The 18,676-nt window shown below is 48.4% G+C and overlaps 8 protein-coding genes across 8 annotated transcripts; 3 read left to right on the top strand and 5 right to left on the bottom strand.

Annotated features, from left to right (window-relative positions):
* Positions 1–340: 340 nt before the first annotated feature.
* On the bottom strand, positions 341–812 carry EDB93DRAFT_1247628 (uncharacterized protein; the record flags this gene model as incomplete). Its single annotated transcript, XM_041452618.1, has 3 exons — positions 341–543; positions 597–624; positions 705–812. The coding sequence occupies 3 exons, from the start codon at positions 810–812 to the stop codon at positions 341–343; spliced, it is 339 nt and encodes a 112-aa protein (XP_041310742.1).
* Positions 813–2,282: 1,470 nt separating this feature from the next.
* On the top strand, positions 2,283–3,876 carry EDB93DRAFT_65221 (Alpha/Beta hydrolase protein). Its single transcript, XM_041456991.1, has 7 exons — positions 2,283–2,751; positions 2,810–2,878; positions 2,925–2,994; positions 3,050–3,233; positions 3,289–3,435; positions 3,502–3,631; positions 3,689–3,876. Exons 1-7 carry the CDS (start codon positions 2,541–2,543, stop codon positions 3,802–3,804), a joined length of 927 nt encoding a protein of 308 aa, XP_041310743.1. The 5' UTR covers positions 2,283–2,540; the 3' UTR covers positions 3,805–3,876.
* A 1,315-nt stretch (positions 3,877–5,191) lies between these two features.
* EDB93DRAFT_1080070 (ARM repeat-containing protein) lies at positions 5,192–6,602 on the bottom strand (the record flags this gene model as incomplete). The annotated part of the gene is made up of 6 exons (XM_041445503.1): positions 5,192–5,263; positions 5,320–5,551; positions 5,606–5,836; positions 5,911–6,092; positions 6,177–6,310; positions 6,452–6,602. The coding sequence occupies 6 exons, from the start codon at positions 6,600–6,602 to the stop codon at positions 5,192–5,194; spliced, it is 1,002 nt and encodes a 333-aa protein (XP_041310744.1).
* On the top strand, positions 6,432–7,775 carry EDB93DRAFT_65373 (uncharacterized protein). The gene is made up of 4 exons (XM_041456999.1): positions 6,432–6,715; positions 6,771–6,892; positions 6,957–7,054; positions 7,106–7,775. The coding sequence occupies exons 1-4, from the start codon at positions 6,688–6,690 to the stop codon at positions 7,719–7,721; spliced, it is 864 nt and encodes a 287-aa protein (XP_041310745.1). The 5' UTR covers positions 6,432–6,687; the 3' UTR covers positions 7,722–7,775.
* A 1,222-nt stretch (positions 7,776–8,997) lies between these two features.
* Positions 8,998–9,159, bottom strand: EDB93DRAFT_1080210 (uncharacterized protein; the record flags this gene model as incomplete). The annotated part of the gene is made up of 1 exon (XM_041445515.1): positions 8,998–9,159. A coding segment is annotated over one exon (162 nt), but the record flags the coding sequence as incomplete, so codon positions are not given.
* A 2,154-nt stretch (positions 9,160–11,313) lies between these two features.
* EDB93DRAFT_1079924 (S-adenosyl-L-methionine-dependent methyltransferase) lies at positions 11,314–13,417 on the top strand (the record flags this gene model as incomplete). Its single annotated transcript, XM_041445493.1, has 6 exons — positions 11,314–11,399; positions 11,445–11,629; positions 11,679–11,769; positions 11,826–11,931; positions 11,954–12,110; positions 13,185–13,417. Coding segments are annotated over 6 exons (858 nt in total), but the record flags the coding sequence as incomplete, so codon positions are not given.
* Positions 13,418–15,356: 1,939 nt separating this feature from the next.
* EDB93DRAFT_1101746 (SRF-TF-domain-containing protein) lies at positions 15,357–16,783 on the bottom strand (the record flags this gene model as incomplete). Its single annotated transcript, XM_041447128.1, has 3 exons — positions 15,357–16,214; positions 16,263–16,276; positions 16,342–16,783. 3 exons carry the CDS (start codon positions 16,781–16,783, stop codon positions 15,357–15,359), a joined length of 1,314 nt encoding a protein of 437 aa, XP_041310748.1.
* Positions 16,784–17,102: 319 nt separating this feature from the next.
* EDB93DRAFT_65772 (uncharacterized protein) lies at positions 17,103–18,579 on the bottom strand. The gene is made up of 4 exons (XM_041457017.1): positions 18,469–18,579; positions 18,183–18,245; positions 17,676–18,096; positions 17,103–17,586 (listed from the first exon to the last, which is right to left on the bottom strand). The coding sequence occupies exons 1-4, from the start codon at positions 18,493–18,495 to the stop codon at positions 17,405–17,407; spliced, it is 693 nt and encodes a 230-aa protein (XP_041310749.1). The 5' UTR covers positions 18,496–18,579; the 3' UTR covers positions 17,103–17,404.
* Positions 18,580–18,676: the final 97 nt, after the last annotated feature.

The following is an 18,676-nucleotide window of genomic DNA, read 5'->3' on the forward strand; positions in this document are numbered from 1 at the left end:
GTAGCGAGTTTATATAGAGGACAGGAGGTGTATTAGTGGGTGATAACTCATACTACCATGTGAAGTAAACGATAAAGGGCATAACCATAAAAGGAAGGCACGTTCGGGGTGAGACACGGGTGAACCAGAACGTGCTTGATAAGAAAGTGAGTCAAAGGTCAAAACAAGAAGTGAAACGTGCAGGGGCACGATCGTGCAACTGCGGATCTAAGTATAAGTAACATGTGCAACTGCGCACTGAGTCAGAGATCGAAAAAGGGAAAAGGGCAAAGGGGATGTGTCGTGCATCATATCATAGGTTACCGTCCGGATGGTAAGAGCAAGGGGACTGTCCACAGGATCAGTCAGGTGGTGGAACGGAGCATGGGTATGCTTCGTCAGCGAAAGGATCCGGCCAGATGTACTGGCTCTGCTGAAGCGACAGGTAGAGAGCGAAAGGGAATGCGAGGATGACGAGGATAACAAGGGTGAGGTCGGGGTAAGGGTATGATGCAAGGGCTGATACGAGGAGGATGAGGAGAAAAATGGTAGGGGCCCAAGTGTCTAGATGTTCTTGTAACAGAAGATACAAACCAGGTAAGTGATACATTACCAACTAATAATACTGAGCCCCTTCAAGATGTACTAATCTGGGTCGCAACATAATCCATCAGTATTCAGCACTAGTCATCTCGAGTGCCGATCGTCCACCTTCTCTTTCTCACTGCCTTCTCCTGCTCTCGTCCATCGTCTGTATTCATCTGAGCCACGTCAGCAGTTGCTGACATGTGCTGGGCGTTTGCACATGGTGTTCGTGGTGTTGGGAACAACATGGTGGAGCTTGGACATCAATTTCAAGCAATTCAGCATGTGGGCCGCGGCTTGCATGGGCCCAAGCCCCGGCTTGGGCTCATGGCTCAGGCTTGAAATCTGGTGAGCCTAAGCCCCCCCAGGCCGAGCCTAAGCCGGGCCAGAACATCACTACTCATGGCTTGGCCTGAGGTTTTGCAAAGCCCAAGCCCCCCAAAGCCAGGCCTAAGCTGCAGCTTTCAGGCCAAGCCGGCCCACACACACTAAGATTCATGTAGAAACAACTTGAACAACTCTCACATCATCAGGAAATCATGAGTTTACCTTTTTTACTCTTTTTCCCACCTTTTGCCACTTATTTCAAACAGGATCTCCTTTGTTTCTGGAAATTGACAACTGCTTCGAAATTGAGTATTCCAATATGTTTGTTAGACCTAAGAGACATGTTTCATTGCATAAGACCAACAATTAGTTTGAGGTGTGAAGTTTGAGTGACACATTCATGCTGATAATTTTCTTTCTTGAATACTCTCCTGAGCTACCATCTTGCAAATTGAAAATCCGAAAATTTGACAGCATGCTCTTATGATGATTGCTAATAAATCCTGATAGTCCAGTTGGGACCAGGCAGTAATTTAAGAAAAATAAGTAGATCCATTTCAAATAAGTGGCAAAAGGTGGGAAAAGGAGTGAAAAAGGTAAACTCATGATTTACTGATGGTGATGACACATGATATGGATTCCTTTTACATCTTGTATTCAGTTGGATTTCTTGTGGACATTGTGCGAGGGTGGTTTCAGCTGGCGGTACATGATGTGGCATGCTCTCACACATTCCCGCATGGTTTTCACTGGGGATCACATGTGACCTTTTAATTTAATTTAATAATTATAAACTCGCCATAACTTAAAGTTTTTGCTTAGGGCAAGTGTTTCGGATTGTGCCGTCGCACCCCAGGTAGAACGTGCACACTGGCTGCGACTGGCACGTCGACTAAACCTCCTCCGCTGCCTTTGATCTTGTCTATCGTCATCTCGGTAACGACTCTGACTCGGAACACTTGCCCAAAGGTCGCATTGACCTATCATCAATGTCTAGAAGTGTGAGATCGGTTTTACCGGTCTAGATAACCGGCACAACCGGCAAAACTCTAGGGTATGTGGACCATTATGTATGACATTCCTAACGACGACATCGATAAGTCCTATCCTTCATCCTCACCATTCAACCTTTTCTAGAATTAATAGCCTGTGTAATTATTCCTTGTTCGACCGATCCAACTCGCTGAAATCAACAGCATTTCCCTCGAGTACTTCAACTTCGTCAATGCTTTGATCTTCTTCGGGCCTCTTCAACCCCTCGAAAGTCGAAATTCGGCAACAACGTCTTCAAGCGAGATATTCTCTGGACCAGTACAGGACACGAAGTGCGTTCTATATCGCGCACTATCTTACTCTAGGGACGTCGGCTTTCATGTTATTAAGTTCAAGTTTCGGATGTTTTGGAGTCTTGCCAGATTCTGCCACCGTCCCGTTGCAAGGGACAACCTGTTCTGCCAGAGCGGTTGGCAAAACTCTAAGTTCTGCCAGAACAATTGTATCGCATGGTACCAGCTCTTCTATGCCCGTTTGCGTACACACTAATCATCCCTCAAACGCGGTTGCCGGCTCAAAACACTCAGTATAAATAAGACTATCTTTACAGCACAATTGACAAGACATCCACCCATATCCACTACACCCAGTGCATCATGTTCTTCCTTTCTTTCGCTTCAAGCCTTATGCTTGCATACACCTTGCAAGTTGCGGCGGATCCCCTCCCCGCAGCTCCCGCAACGCGTCGGGCGGGTGTATCAGATGTCACTAAGATGTCGTCTACCGACGTGGCTGATTTGACGCCATATGCTCATTTTGCCCGTGTTGCTTATTGTTCGCCTGACACCGTAAAGGAATGGAATTGTGGTACGCAATCAGACCCTACTCTATTTGGTTTGCCTTGACTCAATAATTGAACTCTTAGCATCGTGCCAGGAGTTGTCTGGATTTGAAGTTTCTCTGGCAGGGGGTGACGGCGACGACACCCAATATTGTACGTTCCAATAAAAATATTGCACGCCTTTCCAGACATTTCGCAGACTACGTTGGCTACTGGCCGAAAAAAAATACTGTGGTAGTTGCTCATCAAGGCACAGACCCAACTTCAATGTAGGTGGACATGCTTCACAGGATACGATTTGAGAAAGCTTATTGGCCTACACAGTGAAGCTATTCTCACTGATGCCGATGGATTACTGGAACGCCCGGACTCAAAACTTTTTCCCGGTGTCAAAAGCGACGTCCAACTTCACGGCGGATTTGCTGACGAGCACGCGAAAACTGCGAGCGCCATCTTGAATGAGGTGAAGAGCCTGCTCTCTAAACATGGCGCCACGAGTGTCACGCTGGTCAGCATGGAACATTTTTGTAGTCACTCTAAAATAATGATATTTTCGAGTGCAGGTCGGACACTCTCTGGGAGGCGCCCTTGCTGAGATTGAAACTCTGTTTATGGCCTTGAACCTTCCCTCTAACATCGCTATCAAGGGTGTAACATTTGGTAAACCCCGCGTAGGAAATCCAGCATGGGCCACTCTCTTTGATTCGAAGGTAAGCTTGAATCATTGTCCCTTCCCCTCATTGGGTCCATGTTTAATTACTGAAATCACGGGGCAGGTACAGGACTTCCAACGCGTTAACAATAAGTTAGACATTGTCCCGATTGTTCCGGATTCCCTGCTGGGCTTCTCACACGTCCACGGAGAAGTCCACATCGTATCTGATGATGACATAGTCCAATGTCCAGGCAAGTATAACACTTGCCTTTTCGAACATGATCGCTCATCATCTCTCACCGGTATAGGTGACGACGATGACACACATGACAAGTGCACAAACCAGAGTGTGCCGGACATCTTTTCTGGCGATGTCTTGGACCACATAGGTCCTTACAGCGGGGTTCTTATCGGCTATTGCTAAGCATAGACTGGGACAAACCTTACACCAGGGCATTCACAAACTCATAACGGGTCCCATAAATTATAAAGTATTGTTCTACATATGTGTCATCCTCGATGGAGACAAATTAGAACGAAAATGAACTTGTGTTATAGGATAAGCATTTATGTCGATGAACCCCACATGATGCACGTTTTCGGGGGATTCGTTGAACGCTGGTCGATTAATGCAAAATGATTAGTCGATGCACTAATGCGAGCCGTAGTACGATCCTGACTCCCACGGAGGGCTTTGTCGAATACAACTGGAAGTCCCGTTGTCATGAGTCTTGTTCGTTCGTTCGTTCTATACTTGCCCACATGGGCATGTCTTCTATGAACGTTATGTTCCATATGCTCGTTGTCCAGGCCAACCATCTACCCTAGCTACGGAGAATGCGGGTGCTCCCAGCACATGACGGCGAAAGACAAGAGTGCTACAATTAGTTTCTGGTTCATTATTATATCATGGACAATGTATTGCCTGGAGCGCGCTGACATGCATGGTTCTCGATTTGGTTTGGATATGTTCAGCCATGGAATCATGAGTGTTGAATGAATAAAAATTGTTTTTGGATCAATACATGCTAGTGATCCGTTGAGCTCTTGCAACGGGACACCATTCTGAATTTTAGGAAAAATGGGAGCCGGGGACTTGGCACATGAGCGTCGTTATTCATTGATAACACGCCCAAACTCAGCAAATTCGACATACAATCAATACCCAAAGATATCAGAAAGAGCAAACTGTATATCATCGTGGCGGCGCTGGGAAGCGCCAGTCCCCGATTCCAAGAAAAATGATGGATTAGCATTCATCTCAACGAGAGACTCGAAGCCTGTTGTAGAGGCGTGGCGTAAATTGATGAATTTATACATGTCTGGATGTCGGCGATTACAGCTTCTCTAAGCAGCGAGCGACATTACCAACATGTGCCGAAATCCACTGGAGACATGACTTGAGAGGTTCGTATAGTTGCTGAAGCGATAGCAAGAGATGCGCTAAAAACATGAAGGGCATGGGCCACCGCAGGGCCGTACAAGTTCTGAAACTCGGCAGCAAGCAGGTGGAACAGATGCCATTAAAAGACTCTTGAAGATCATCCGACATACTTGCAAGCTCTATACAAACCATAGCCCATTTCTGTTTGTTCTATGGAAAGAAAAATATACATGGTTGTGTCTTTTGATGGAGTAGATGGAATCTAATAGAAATGCAGACGCAAATCAGAGGAGAAACTATGTGTAAAAAGAAAATAAGAATCTGCCGACCTTTCAAGATTCCAAAATCTATCACATTTGGCGCAAATTCGGCGCATTGGTCACATTTATATAAGTTGATTAACAATTAAATTTGACAACAATACAGATCAAGCAGGAGTGGCCTCTACCCTGACGCTCTCCAGTCCATTTGCATACTGGAATTGCCCCGAGTTCTCATACTACCAATCGTCAGAAAAATATTTTTAAAGCTGATAGAGAACGAGAAGAAACACACCTCCCACATGTCAATAGCAACCTGACAACTCTCTCGCACAACGCGCGGAGAATCCTCGCGCGTCATCCATTCTTTAAGATGAGGCAGCACCTCAGGTGTGGCGATTCCTCCAAGGGCCTCCGCAGCCTCGTGTCGTACCATATCGGATTCGGACGCGTTCTGCAGAACATTTATCAACGAGGGTACAGAGTGCGCGCTCAAGAGTTGGCCAAAAACAAAAGCTATTTCGTGCCTGCAGTGAATGAGTTTAGCATCGTACCAAGTCAAAAATTCAAAAGAGGCGGACTTGAATAAGGCGCTATCATCGGAAAACCCTGCCGCTAGAGCATCCACGGCTGCTGGTGTCCCAATGTTGCGGAGTGCAAACATAGCCCGATAGCGCTGGAAAAGGGGGACGGAAGTATCCAAAAGCGTGGTGCGGAGGGAGACGATTGTAGATTCAGACAGGTCGTCAGGTTTGGGCTGACCAGAGAGAAGTTTGGAGGAGGGTGGAGCGGGGTCGATGGAAGTGTATGCCCTGTAAACGTGTTGTGAATTACGCAGTAATGGACTCAGAATGGAATGTCGAAACAGAACATGAAAGCCACATACGGAGTCTGATCTGACGAATGCTTTGAGGTAAGATGCTGGCGTCCCTCTTCAGAATTATCCCATTCAATTTTAGCGAGCGCAATCTCGCACGTCTCACGCACGCTCCTGTTGGGATCTGTGAGGTACTTCATGAGGACTGCCTTGAAATCAGGCGATGAAATTGCGCCTATTGCTTCTGCTGCCTGTCTCGAATGCTAATTAGCATCATGATGCACTGGAGCATACAAAAACGGGACTGTGCGAAACGGAACGATAAAGACGCTCACCTCATGTCGGACCATCGGATCTTCATCCAGGTTCTCCAGCACTGATTGAAGAACTGGGAGAGCTGAGACGAGCTTCATCTGTCCTAAGCAGTATGCAAGCTCGTGCTTGAGCAGTGCCGAGTGATCTGCGAAGCCTGGCAGATGAACCATAGGTCAGCACACGCTGATCTTAGCAGCGAGTCGCATAGAAGGCATTTCTATGAGAAGATATGGCCGTTGGTGTTGGGATCGAAAGAAAACGGATCCTACGAACAAATGTTCAGAGAACCACATACCTTCAGAGATGATCTTGACTGCATCATCATTTTTCAGACTTTTCAACGTGAAGAGAGCTCTGAAACGATCGTGCAGAGGGACAGTACCGCTCGTGTTGAGGAGAGCAGCGCGGAGGGCAGAGAGCTCGCTTGGAGACACTGCGTCCGACATTGAGGATCGAGATAAAAGATAATTCTGAATCGGCACAGCGGCGGACTTTTGATTTCATTTGCTAAACCTTGTTCTCATACATATCATGCCCAAGTCAAGACGTTCAAAAATCGGCAAGTTCATACTCTTTGATGGATCATGATAAAGGCTGATGTGTGTGGATGATAGTATCTCTCACAAAAGTATCAAAAAAGACGAGGGAGCATAAAAATTTACTCTTGACCGAGGTTAGTTTTTGTGGAATTTGTTGTTTCCTCAGAACGCATTTCTGCGGAGGCAGATCCATGATTGCAAGACGGTTTCTACTGCTCGTTCCCTTGCTATGCGAGTGCTGAATGTTCCTTTTTCCCCAAGGTACAACGAAATGCCGAAAAATGGAAGTACTGCTGGCTGTTTCAAGTCGGCGCGATGCGCAATACCCATCTAAAAACTGTGCGAAAACTATGGAAAGAGTATGTCCCCGCTTCTTTTTCCTGTCTACACCATCCACTCATAACCTACAGTTCAGCACGGATATTCTTCGGTCGAGGTGCAGTAATGGCCAAAGCCCTAGGCGCAACAGTAGAAGAAGAGCACCGAATGGGACTACACAAATTAGCTCAAGTGAGTCACCATCTTCAATCTCATCTCAACCCTGACAAAACATATCAGCAAATAAAAGGCCAGGTAGGGTTGTTTTTCACAGATTCGGAACCTCAAGAAGTGATAGAGTGGTTCGACGATTTCAAACAAGCGGATTACGCGCGGACGGGAAACAAGGCTACGCGGACGGTGATACTACCTGCAGGACCTGTGATGCGGGTGCACTCTGATCCACCTGAACCGTTCCCACATAATGAGGACCCGCAGCTCCGGAAGCTGGGTCTTACGACGTCGATGAAGCGGGGTGTACCGACACTTGAAAATCCTCATCGGGTGTGTGATAAGGGAAAGGTTTTGACGGGTGAACAGGCGCAGCTGCTCAAACTTCTCGGTGAAAAGATGGTGGTGTTTAGGGTTAGGTTGTTGGCAAGGTGGGATGCTGCCAGCGGGGAGGTTGTTCAGATGGAGGGTGGATGTACTGATATAGAACAGGAAAATGATGAGGTTGAAGACGAGGATGAGGAGATGAGCGAGTAGGTTTCAACTGAGTGTTTTATCGTGTGTACATCCGGTTGTACTTCGAGTACAAAGTCCACCTGGAAGAACCAGTTATGATCAATAAGCGAGAAGTTTAGAAAAAATGATCAGCGAAGAAGTTCAGGCCCCTTATGTGAGTCCTCCTTTCCTCTTCACGATGGCTACCAAGTCTGACGCCTTCGATGATAGAACGTCTGTAACTGCATGCACCTCCGTGTGCTCTGTCACAGGGCATATGCCCAAAAGGAATGAGTTTGTTGCTTGCTTCTGCATTGAGATGTTCCAGAGCCTGAGAGGCCCGCGTGCAAATCCAACACAGGAATTTGGCATGGAATTTATTGCAGGGGTCATGAGCCATACCTCTCGGTATTCCTGGTGCTGATTTTAATCCTCGCAGGGCACACTTGGTTGTTGGCATGAAGGAAGGGCAGTGACGCATCTATTATAGTCTTTCTGACGATAGTCTGCCGGTGTGCAGCCTCCCCCGTGCCCGTCCGGGTACTCAGTGAGAAAACATCACTCGAAGATATACGAGTACCGCATCCTGACAAAATGCTTGCCATCAACCCTCTGGAGTACGTTTAATTCAAGTCAAAGCATACCGATGGTTTCACGATTCATCGACATCCTTCCATCGTTGCCAGCAGATTTAACATCACGACATCAAAAAGCTACTCCACAATCTTCTGGTATTCGGACGGGCTGATAAGCAAGTCTCCCCTAGTATCTTGTTTTGCAGTTGTTCTGACGACCATGTTGTTATGCTTGGCACCCTGCATGCAAACTTGAAGCTGGAGATCGCATTAATATAGTAGCAACTCCTTGGCACTACTCTCGTACTCCATTCCGGCTCATCTGTTGATTTCGTTGTTTCATGTCGATCATAAACGGTTACCTTTGACCCTGGGCCTGGGCCTGATAGTTGAATCATTTTAATTTTCCTTACCGCGCAAGTATTTTGGCACCTTCGTTGCACAAGTGTACTCACGCGACCATACATCCATGATATGATCAACAACGGACATCATTGACGGACAATCGTAAACCCGCGACCTAGACCTCTTAGGCACCTCCAGGAACAGCATCGTATTGAAGAATTTCCACCCCACTTCTTGATAGTCCTGAATCTCTGTAATATACGTCAGACTCTTCGTTCGAAAGCAATTACACAACACATGTACAGCAATATGTGCGTGTTTTGACCTGATCAACCAACAACACATACTCCCTCGGATCAAGTTACTTCGTCTTCTTCCTTGCCATTCTCAGTCTCATCCTAAACACCTCGCGATGCGAAATTCACGATACTAGCCGCATCAAGTTTTCCCACTGCATCTTCCGCAACGCTAGCATCCACACTGCCCAGCACTTTATTGACTTCATCCTGTGTCCCAATCTTGATCGCAGCCTTCAAGTCCTCGGGGAAGCTCTCGAAGACATTCAATCACGATGCAATGCTTCACAAACCTGTCGCGCTGGCGTCTGAGATCACCTTATGAGAACAAACCTGTGTCTCTACATCAGCCTCGAGCGGCTGCAAGTACTACCGTGTCAGTAATCGGGATAATGGAGTCCGAATTACCCTGAACGATCTTTGCCGACCAACATCGATAAAGCGAACTCGCTGCCAATCCCCGAAGCAACAACTGGCACGTCCATCATGGTTCAACATCCTCGAGCGGCTGGTGGGTCTGTCATTCATGCACCTCAGCCCTCGCCTTCATTATTTCGACAAATCTGTTAGACGAGCTCTTCATAGACATTGTTAGTAGCTATTAAGCTTTGATGTGCGTTGCTGGGATGCTTGCCATCAGCACTCCTCGCGACGCATTGTTTAACTCACTTTCCAAATTTGCGATAAGTGTCCAGCTTGGAATCTTACGTTGAGCCAGGAACGTCAGCTTCCTTCACGGATTAGGGTTCACAGCACCTCCAGGACTTTCCGAGCGGAATCTAGCATATCTCACAAGTGTTGGCGGTCATGCGGGCAAGCATGGAAAGCTTGCCTCAGGTGTTCACGAAGTACTTGCGGGATGAGGAAAGATGCACTATTAGGGTCAAAGGAAATAAATCATACATGAAGCAATGAAATCAACAGAAAAATACTAGAAGCACGTAAGCCAGAAAAGTGCAAGAACGGAGGGCGATAGCCGCTGGGTTAATATGATCATCAGCTTTGTATATGCGATCGCATCTTGCTGACAACTGACGGGAAAGATCGGCGAACAAAACTGAGCCGTTACTAACCTTTTGACGCTGGGTTACTCATGAAATCAGTGTGCCTTGAGGTGAGACTTTGTCAGACCAGTGCAATCTTGCCGCTAGGCGCGTATAGAACGCAGCTGCATTTACTCATGAAATCAGTGTGCCTTTAAGTGAGACTTTGTCACGTTACCAGTGCGTTCTTGCCGCTATTGCGCTGGCAGACTATCCTGAAGAAGCATAATTCCGATGCACCACCGCCCTTTCGCCCTACATAATTCCACCAAGCCCTGTAAGGATTTACAAATGCCATGTGCAGTTGCGCGTGTCGTCCGGAACATTCAGGCAAGCAATAAATTGGGTGTGACAGAGTAAACCTTGAGGCGGAGTCGGAAGAACGAAGTTTTTTCTTGAAGGGGTGATAGGAGCGGAGAGTATATCGGAGAGTCGTTTCTGTTTCATAAAGTCCAAGGTGTCGAAAGATAGATAAAGAGTATTCCAGTTGAGCCCTCCGAGTCAGTGCCAGTGCTCTCAGCGCTCAACTGTCGTGCTCGAAGACTGTTCCAGGATGATGTGGAAGACATTGGGTTGAACTGTTTGAGAATCAGTTGAAGAACGGGTGGTGTTCAATTGATGAACACGGTACCTGGCGGAGTGTTTTGCTGTCAAGGAACGTTTCAGACTGTGTTGGTGTCACGCTATTGGTCGATAAATATGACGTCGGTCTAGCTGTGTCGGCTATGTAAGAACGAGTCTAGTATTATTTCAACATCCAAAATGTTGGCTCCGTTTCCTGTATACCTCAAATCTACTGCTATGTCGACGTCGGCGACGACGACGACGACGACGACGAAGATGGACGACAGCAGCGATAATTTATTGGATATTATTGATCTCTTTCCGTTTTCCGTTTCTTCAATTCATGAACCGTTACCATCCAGACCGCCAAGAAATCCGGAAAGGCTGAAGAAGGAATTTGTACCAGTGAGATTCAATTTGACTGATTGTCAAGTACTCTAACTTTGAATTCATCTTAGTTTATACATAGAAGAGCTCCTCCTCCTCGTTATCCACCACCAACTTCCCCTCTTCCTCCATTACCACCGGATCCAATGTATCCAACCCCGGGTGGTCTCTCGCCATGGAGCACACCATCATACCCATCAAAACCACCCATACCAACTATAACTAATACACCTCCATCAGATTTCATTCTACGCGGTCCAGTCGGTGCACGTGCAGCTTCAGCCGCACTTCCCTCCAAAGTACGTCTACTGCGCGCAACACCATCACTCATCCTTATCCATGATCACAGATACCCAACTCACCCAGCGCAGGAGACCATTTCCCCTCCTCCGATCCTGCACTCGCACTCAATGTACATGGCGGCATAGACACATCCCATAGGCTCCACCACCGTTTCAGGCGTTATCAAGTCCCTTATCCCAGGAATTATGAACGAAAGGCCCTAGATCTGTACGCGCACATCTTGTTCCTTGACCTCAACTCATATATATCCAGAGATGCTATTGATACCCTCCTAACTCGCCAAATGAGCGGCGGTTCCTTGACCTGGCATTCATTCCCAAAATCCTGGAACGAACCACCCGCGCATGGTTCCTTCAAGAGAATATTAGATTTAGGCTGTGGGGACGGTGTATGGGTAATCGAAGCTGCCAAGTACTGGAAAGGCTGCCAAGTCGTCGGTCAGTCCTGCCTGAGCTACCACTCCCGAGGAGCGCTGACCACTTGCAGGCCTTGATATCGTACCTCTCAACCCAGACCTTCCTCGTCTCTCCAGAAACAAGGATCTACTCAACAGAGTAAGCTGGGTCCAAGCAAATTTGTACGTCCACTCACTCAGTCCTTATCCCGCTCTCATCCCATCCTTGACTCGCACAGCCTTGAATGCCTTCCATTCCCGAACGAATCCTTCGATTTCGTACACGTAAAGCGTATCGCTCGAGGCGTGCCAGAGGACAAGGTCCGTCTGCCTGTTTCCTCCAACGTTCTATGCTAACATCGAATAGTGGGACGACCTCTTCGAAGAAATCACCCGCGTGATGAAACCAGGCGCAGCATTTGAGGTCATCGAAGAGGAATTGACCTTCCCGGGGTCAGATGGGGAAGGCAGCGAAGTTGGGACATTGAGAAGTAAAGGAAGCAACATTTCCATGTCTATCTCTAGTCTAAGCCCCAGGACCGGATCAGCCAGGAGCAGCGCAGTCGGTAGCACGAACAGCTCACCGCGCTCTGCAGCTTTCACCACCACTCCTGACTCTATACCCTACACCAATGCCAACGCCCACTCCAATCGTGACGACCCTTCCAAACAATACCCAACTATATCCATCTCCCTCCCTCCTGACAACCTCTCTGTGACTTCGACCCAGTCGTTCATCCATCGTTCCCTATCCTCTCGCCAGCATCCCTCCCGCGATGGATCGTACGAGCTCAGGAGGCCGAGGACAGCTACTATACCTTCTTTTTCGAGTACCTCGCAACCAATCCCCTCCTCGCAATCGTTCCCCTCGAGCCCCTCGCAATCATTTCCTCCGAACTTCTCCTCGCAGCTTTCCATCTCCTCAAATAGCACCACACCAACGCCAAGCACAACGAACCAAATCTCGGCTCCCTCACTAGTCACTCGTCCCCCACCATCCCAAAAACACAACAAAGCCGCGCAGGCTGTGTTGATGGAGCCCACCCTTGCTCCATTTTTCGTCGGTGTGCGTTCTAAAACTGGGTCTGGGTCTGGGTCTGCTTCCATTAATGGTTCCATTTCTGGTTCTGGTTCTGGCTCTGCTTCTCTCTTTGCTTCCAGCATTGCCTCTGGCTTTGGAAGTGCAGCCAGCTCATCAGGCTCAGGTTCACCTCCAACACCAAAGAAGAATAAAGCAGCGCAGGCAGTGTTGATGGAACCTACTTTTACCCCCTTTTTTGTGCCACAGAATAAGAGCCGGGCTTCGTTGATGGGCGAGGGTTCGAGTTCTAGTTCTAGTTCGAGTCAATCTGTGAAGGAGAGCGGCAGGGTACGGAGCAAAGGTTCGTTTGGGAGTCGAGTGACTGGCTTGGGGCTGTTCGGTGTCAAGACGAGTCCTAGTGTTGGGAGTCCGAGTCCGAGTCCGAGTTCGAAAGTGTTAGAGGATGAGTCGGAGGTACAGTTTCCTGTTGGTACGCCACCTGATTCGCGGGGAGGCATGTCGCTTGAACTGGGGGGTGTCGTACCACTGACACCGCCACCGCCATTGGATTCGCGAGGTGTTGTATCACTAGATTCGACAGGCGTCATCCCGCCGGATCCGCGAGACCATACAGTCCTTGAGACGATTTACAACGAGACGCACGCGGAACGGTTCATTAACCTTTCTCCATTGAGTTTGTTGGCTAATACGGTGGGGCTGTGGTTCAAAGGTGAGTCCTTGTTGTTCATTCCATCATTTTTGGGCAGGGATGATGATGGGTGGTGGGGTGCATGGATACGTCTCGGGTGATTCTTATATCCTCGCGCTTAAAACCTATCTTCTACTTCTTCGCAAGCGATGTCAGAGTTGCAACTGACTTGGATATGTGTAGACGTTCGGACCCACCCGCCGATCCTGTTGCGTTTCCCACCGCGGAGGGAACCTGAGGGTGCCGACAGGAATACCCACTCGAGTAACACGATTATCTCGCTGGCTGGTCTGAGTAACGGCGCGTCGCCGTACGCCTCCCTCGATTGCGCAATCTCTATTCAACGACAGACACAAATGCGGGCATTGCCGAACCCCGAGTTAGATATCGACCTAAAGTTTTTAAATCTCCATCTTGCGCTGCGCGTGAAAGAGATCGTCGCATGCGCGGAAGCGATGTGGGAGTGGGTAAGTGATTTTCAGGCGGGAGGGATGGGGAGGAGGGATGGGGTGTATGGCAAGATTATGGGGTTGACGAGGTCGCAGTTTGATGAGCTGTTGTTGAGGTTTGAGCTGTGAGTGCTCTTTCTCGCTCTCTGTTTGGGTGTGCAAATTTCGTCGAGTTCGGTATCTATGCCGTTATTCTTGATGGGGTGGCGTGGAATCGTTTTTTGCTTCTTCGTGGGGGGCGCGGCAGGGTGGATGATACGCGTTTAGAACATTCAGTCTATGTGCTCCCGATAGGGGGCATGGTTTCCAAACAGGGGATAAGATAGTGTTTCAATTCCTTGCTTCTTCACACATTATTTTTGATCTCGCCTTCTAATCAACTTGTGTTGTTACAGGGATATGAGGGAGCACATGGGTATCGGATCTGTCCTCGAGGACCGGTTTAATTGGAGTATGATCTCGGGCCCGACACCACAAGAAAAGCGCTCGTTTGATACTGCATGCGAGAAATGGGAGGCGTATCGAAGGCTTGGGGGTGGGAGTGGTGATCGAACGCCTTGCGCCGTCGCTGTCAGCTCTCCTCATCCGGCTACGCGTCTGAGCCGCTCATTACGAGTCTTCGTTGCATGGAAGCCTACAGCATGATATGATGATCATGATCAGCGTAGCCGGATCTCATGCACGAGGCCGGTGGCGAAGCGCCTCGTTTCAGAGTTTGAAACTATTTTTCTTAATTTGGGCTGTTGAAGGCTCCGTGCCGTTAGGCCCTTTTTGTCAATTTTTTTTTTGGATTATACCTCGAGTCCTTGAAAGGGCTTCCATTCATGACTGTATTTGGGAGAATAGGGAGCAGAGGGGAATAAGGAATGGGGTATCGTAATTTCCTGGGTGGCGTTGTGTTCGTTATCCTCGGCTTGTCCAGGGAGAAACCCTGTTCGCCAGCCTATCGTGATATGTCGCCGAGTGGTCATTTCCGCTGCTCCCTTCCCCCCCCTCTACCACCGAATTGTATTATTAATCGCTGCATGTTTGTCGACGCATGTCCTCTAGCGCATTTCGGTTCCGCTGACATCTTGCATAATTTATTGGCGCTATTTATTCCGGGCTTGCTGTATCCATACTTACGCTAGTGATATTATCTTGGATTGGATTGGATCAGGTACGTGTACGTGGAGCGATAGATACCGCTTCATTCTGGGAGCGATCGATTGTGGAGACAACTACCCGTTGACAATGGGGAGTCCCATAGACTCCGCGAGTGACTCATGTACATGCCGCGCCAACTTCACGTTTCAAAGCCGCGGGTTTTTTTTGACATACTAGCACCCAACATCCAAAATAGTAGAGAGAGAAAAAACGAAATATGGATAAGTGGGAAATGTTAATGAACAACCAGATTGATCAATTATTTGTACAAATTCAGCCAAAATAGCTGTGAGTAACTAACAGCGGAGAAGCTGAGACGAAGAAGTAGAAGCATGCATGCAGAGAAATGAGAAAGCATAAAACAACCCAGTTTGGACGGACAAGAAAGTTTATCATGCATGAGAAAAGTAAAAAGCACGCGTCATTATTCGTATCATCGTCATCATCATCTTCGCCCATAATGCCCTCCCTGACTAACTGGCGGGGGCGGGGCCCAATGTGAGTGCTGCGCCGCAGCAGCAGCTAGTCCACCTAAAGGTTGTCCACCCTGCCCTCCAGGGCCACCAGGACCAGGGTATGAGTAGGTACCCGGAGGAGGTAAGCCCATGTGACCGCCGTACATTCCAGGGTCTGTTGGGCTTCCAGCATGACCGGCACCAGGCGCATGATGTCCATGATGTTGTGCATGCGTACCGTATGCCCCAGTTGGAGATGCTCCGTACTGAGGCGATTGAGGCACTTGAGAATGTTGTTGCTGAGGACTCGTCGGAGAGCCAAGTGATATTTGTGGCGGAGGCGGTGCCTGTGGCTGCTGGTGTTGAGAGGCAGCTGGAATTGAAAGGGGAGGTGGGATGGTACTATTCGGAGTCTGCGGCGATCCAGGTCCAGCACGACCAGGTCCGGTGCCAGTTGTCGATGGACGGCGACGACGCTTGTCTCCGGCTGCGGCTGCGCGATTACCGCGAGCGGCCTCCTCCTCAGCTTCATCGTCGCCGTCCTCCTTCGTGGCACTTTGAGGGCCACCAACGGGACCACCTGGAATAGCAAGCCCTCCCGGAAGGTTAGTACTTCCAGGGCCAGGCAAAGACATTGGTCCAGACGCACGACCTATAGGCGTACCGACTGGCATTGCAGATGGAAGCGAACCATGAGGGGCATTGAGACATGCTTGAATGAGATTCTTGCCCTCTGGTTGAGTGACAAGAGGTTGAAGCTTTGAGGTTGTAAAAGTGTAAACGAGACCTGTTTCTGATACGACGAGTAAAAGGACTTGAGTGCCTGTGAGTGTAGAAAGCTCATATGCCTGATAATTCGGTTAGATAAGCGAAAGAGTATAATTGATTGAATAAACCTTTTTCATGATGCCTGCGAAAGTTGGACGAACATATTGAGGAAAAGTACAGAGAGGGCAAAGGAAGTCGATCGCGTACCAGCTTTCCTTTTGGAGAATGTTATGTGACGTCTCGATTTATCTTGAATAAATTCGATCTTAATCTTTCGCCTTCCTGCCTTCTTGTCTGACTTGGGTTTCTCCTCCTCATCATCATCGTCTCCACCACTCTCAGCAGCATCCTGATCGTGAATAAAACCATCTTCTGGTACGCCTGGTTGTTGTACTGGTTGTGGGAGATGCGGGTGAGGTTGTTGATTAGCCGGTGGCGGGGGTTGCTGTTGAGGATCCGCAATGACAGGATTTGTCAAATTGAGGTCCGTGCGTTGGCGCTTACGCATTGTTGGTGAAGCGGCGGCGGGGTCGTCTTGAATGCTCTGACCGGAAAGGGAAGGTTGTTGGCTGTGATGAGCCGCGGCGTTGGAATACGGATAAGATGGCGAGTTAGTCGTAGTGGAAGTAGGTTGACGGCGATAGGCCATATGGGTTGTTCACCCTACGACGACGATGAAGAGGACGCGTTGAAATAAAAGATAAGTTGAACGTTGAACGCGACTTGGAGGATGTTAGTGTCAGTGCGGACGGCGTCCTTAAAAGGAATCGCTGAAGTTGGAAGGAGGTGGAAAAGGGAGGGAGTTGTCAACGGGGCGTGTGTTGTCTCAGTCTGGACGATCAAAAAAAGACTGTCCTTGTGGTCATTTATTTGGTCATAATCGGAGTATCAGATGCCCGCCAGGCACACACCGGTAATCCCCGCCGACCATTTAAAGTAATACTTCCGCAGCTATCACTCCCACGATACCCGCTTCCACTTTTCCATTTGGAAATACTATTCCTAATTTGGTAAACCTCGTGTCAATAAATTCATTCTCCGCATCATCCACCGTGGCAACCAAAACACTTTTGATTATAATAATATAATAACAACAAACAAGTCCGATGGGCTCTTCAATCACACTTCAGGAGTCCATGCTCCTGTGGCGCAAGGCGCTCTTGTCCTTTGCCCTGTACAATTTTGACATTCGAACAAATGGTCTCTTCGGTCTTCATCATCTGTCGAGGCCGGGCCGCATTGTCGGTCACATCCTGATGGTTGGAACGTGTCAAGACGTTGTTGATGGAACGACCGGGATGCCAAGTCCTGATAGAGCGCTTGTGACGCACTCGTCAATATTTCCGGCGCTGCTACCGAGCCGGACCCGTTCAAGGGCAATTTCGATAGCTCGTACGTCGCACCGACTACGCCAAGGTTGCGGCAATATTCTGTGCACGTACGCCGCTACATCTGCGTCTGGTGTAATGAGGAGATACAATCGTATTCACAACAAATGATCCATAAGTCAGCTCAAACCTAAACACATAAACTATACGTACCACTCGGCTCGCTCATGAGTCGGCTCAGGTGCACGTCGTCACAGTCTTTGTCGCGACAAACACCCCCACCGGGCACTTCGTACTGACATACCCGAACACCCGAGTCGCTAGAAATGACTTGTCCAAAGGCGTGTTGCAAGCTTGCAAGCTTCAAAGGCTTGAGATCTGGAACAAAAACAGTCGAACATGAATGAGATAATGATGGTGCACAGTAGATAAGCGAAGCGCGTGATGAGGGTGATGATAAATTAGCTTGCGATGATGATCTGGATGAATGAGTGGCAGTTCGCCGAGGATCTTGACAGGAATCGGCATCAAGAGGCGTTGTACGTATTTGGGATAGAAGTAGAGGGTAGGTCGAGAATGGCGACTCATAATACGGAAAGCCCGTTTCAGATCTTTGCGATTCCTTCTTCGGAACCTGGCATGCCACGCCACCCCCGACGTCAGCATAGATAGGCCTAAATAGGCCTTGCAGCCTCGATGATTGAATAGATCAGGACGCACCTCTGATGACGATAGGCCATCAAACACGCCAGCAGTTTGATAAAACGTTGCGCTTAAAGATTCCTATATCCGATTTCGGAAGCACAAATGGGGAAAGGAAACAGAACATTAAAGTCAGTACATAAAACACAGTCAAATGAAGAGAGAGAAAGGTCCTTGCCCATTTTTCGGAACGTGCTTCCTCTGTTGGCACTGCAAGATCAAACAAGATATTAATGGAAAAGATGAGGTCAGCGCGACCGCGGAGGAGTGAGGACATGCTCAATAGAGGTAATGAGTTACGAACCTTGGTCTTCGTCGACGGCACCATCATTAGTGAGTGGCTCGAATCCTACACCCCCTGAGTAGACCCGAGTAGTAATGGCGAGGATCAAAAATGAAAGGAATGACCAAAAAGGGAAAGGAAAGGTACGACAAAATGAAGTATAAAAAAATTTACATCAGTCAAGACCCAGAGGGGGGGAACAAACAAAGAAATATATCAGCCGGCTGTC

The sequence above is a fragment of the Suillus bovinus genome (genome assembly GCF_016758785.1).
Source record: "Suillus bovinus strain UH-Sbo-P2 chromosome Unknown EDB93scaffold_10, whole genome shotgun sequence".
Taxonomy (NCBI): Eukaryota; Fungi; Basidiomycota; class Agaricomycetes; order Boletales; family Suillaceae; genus Suillus; species Suillus bovinus.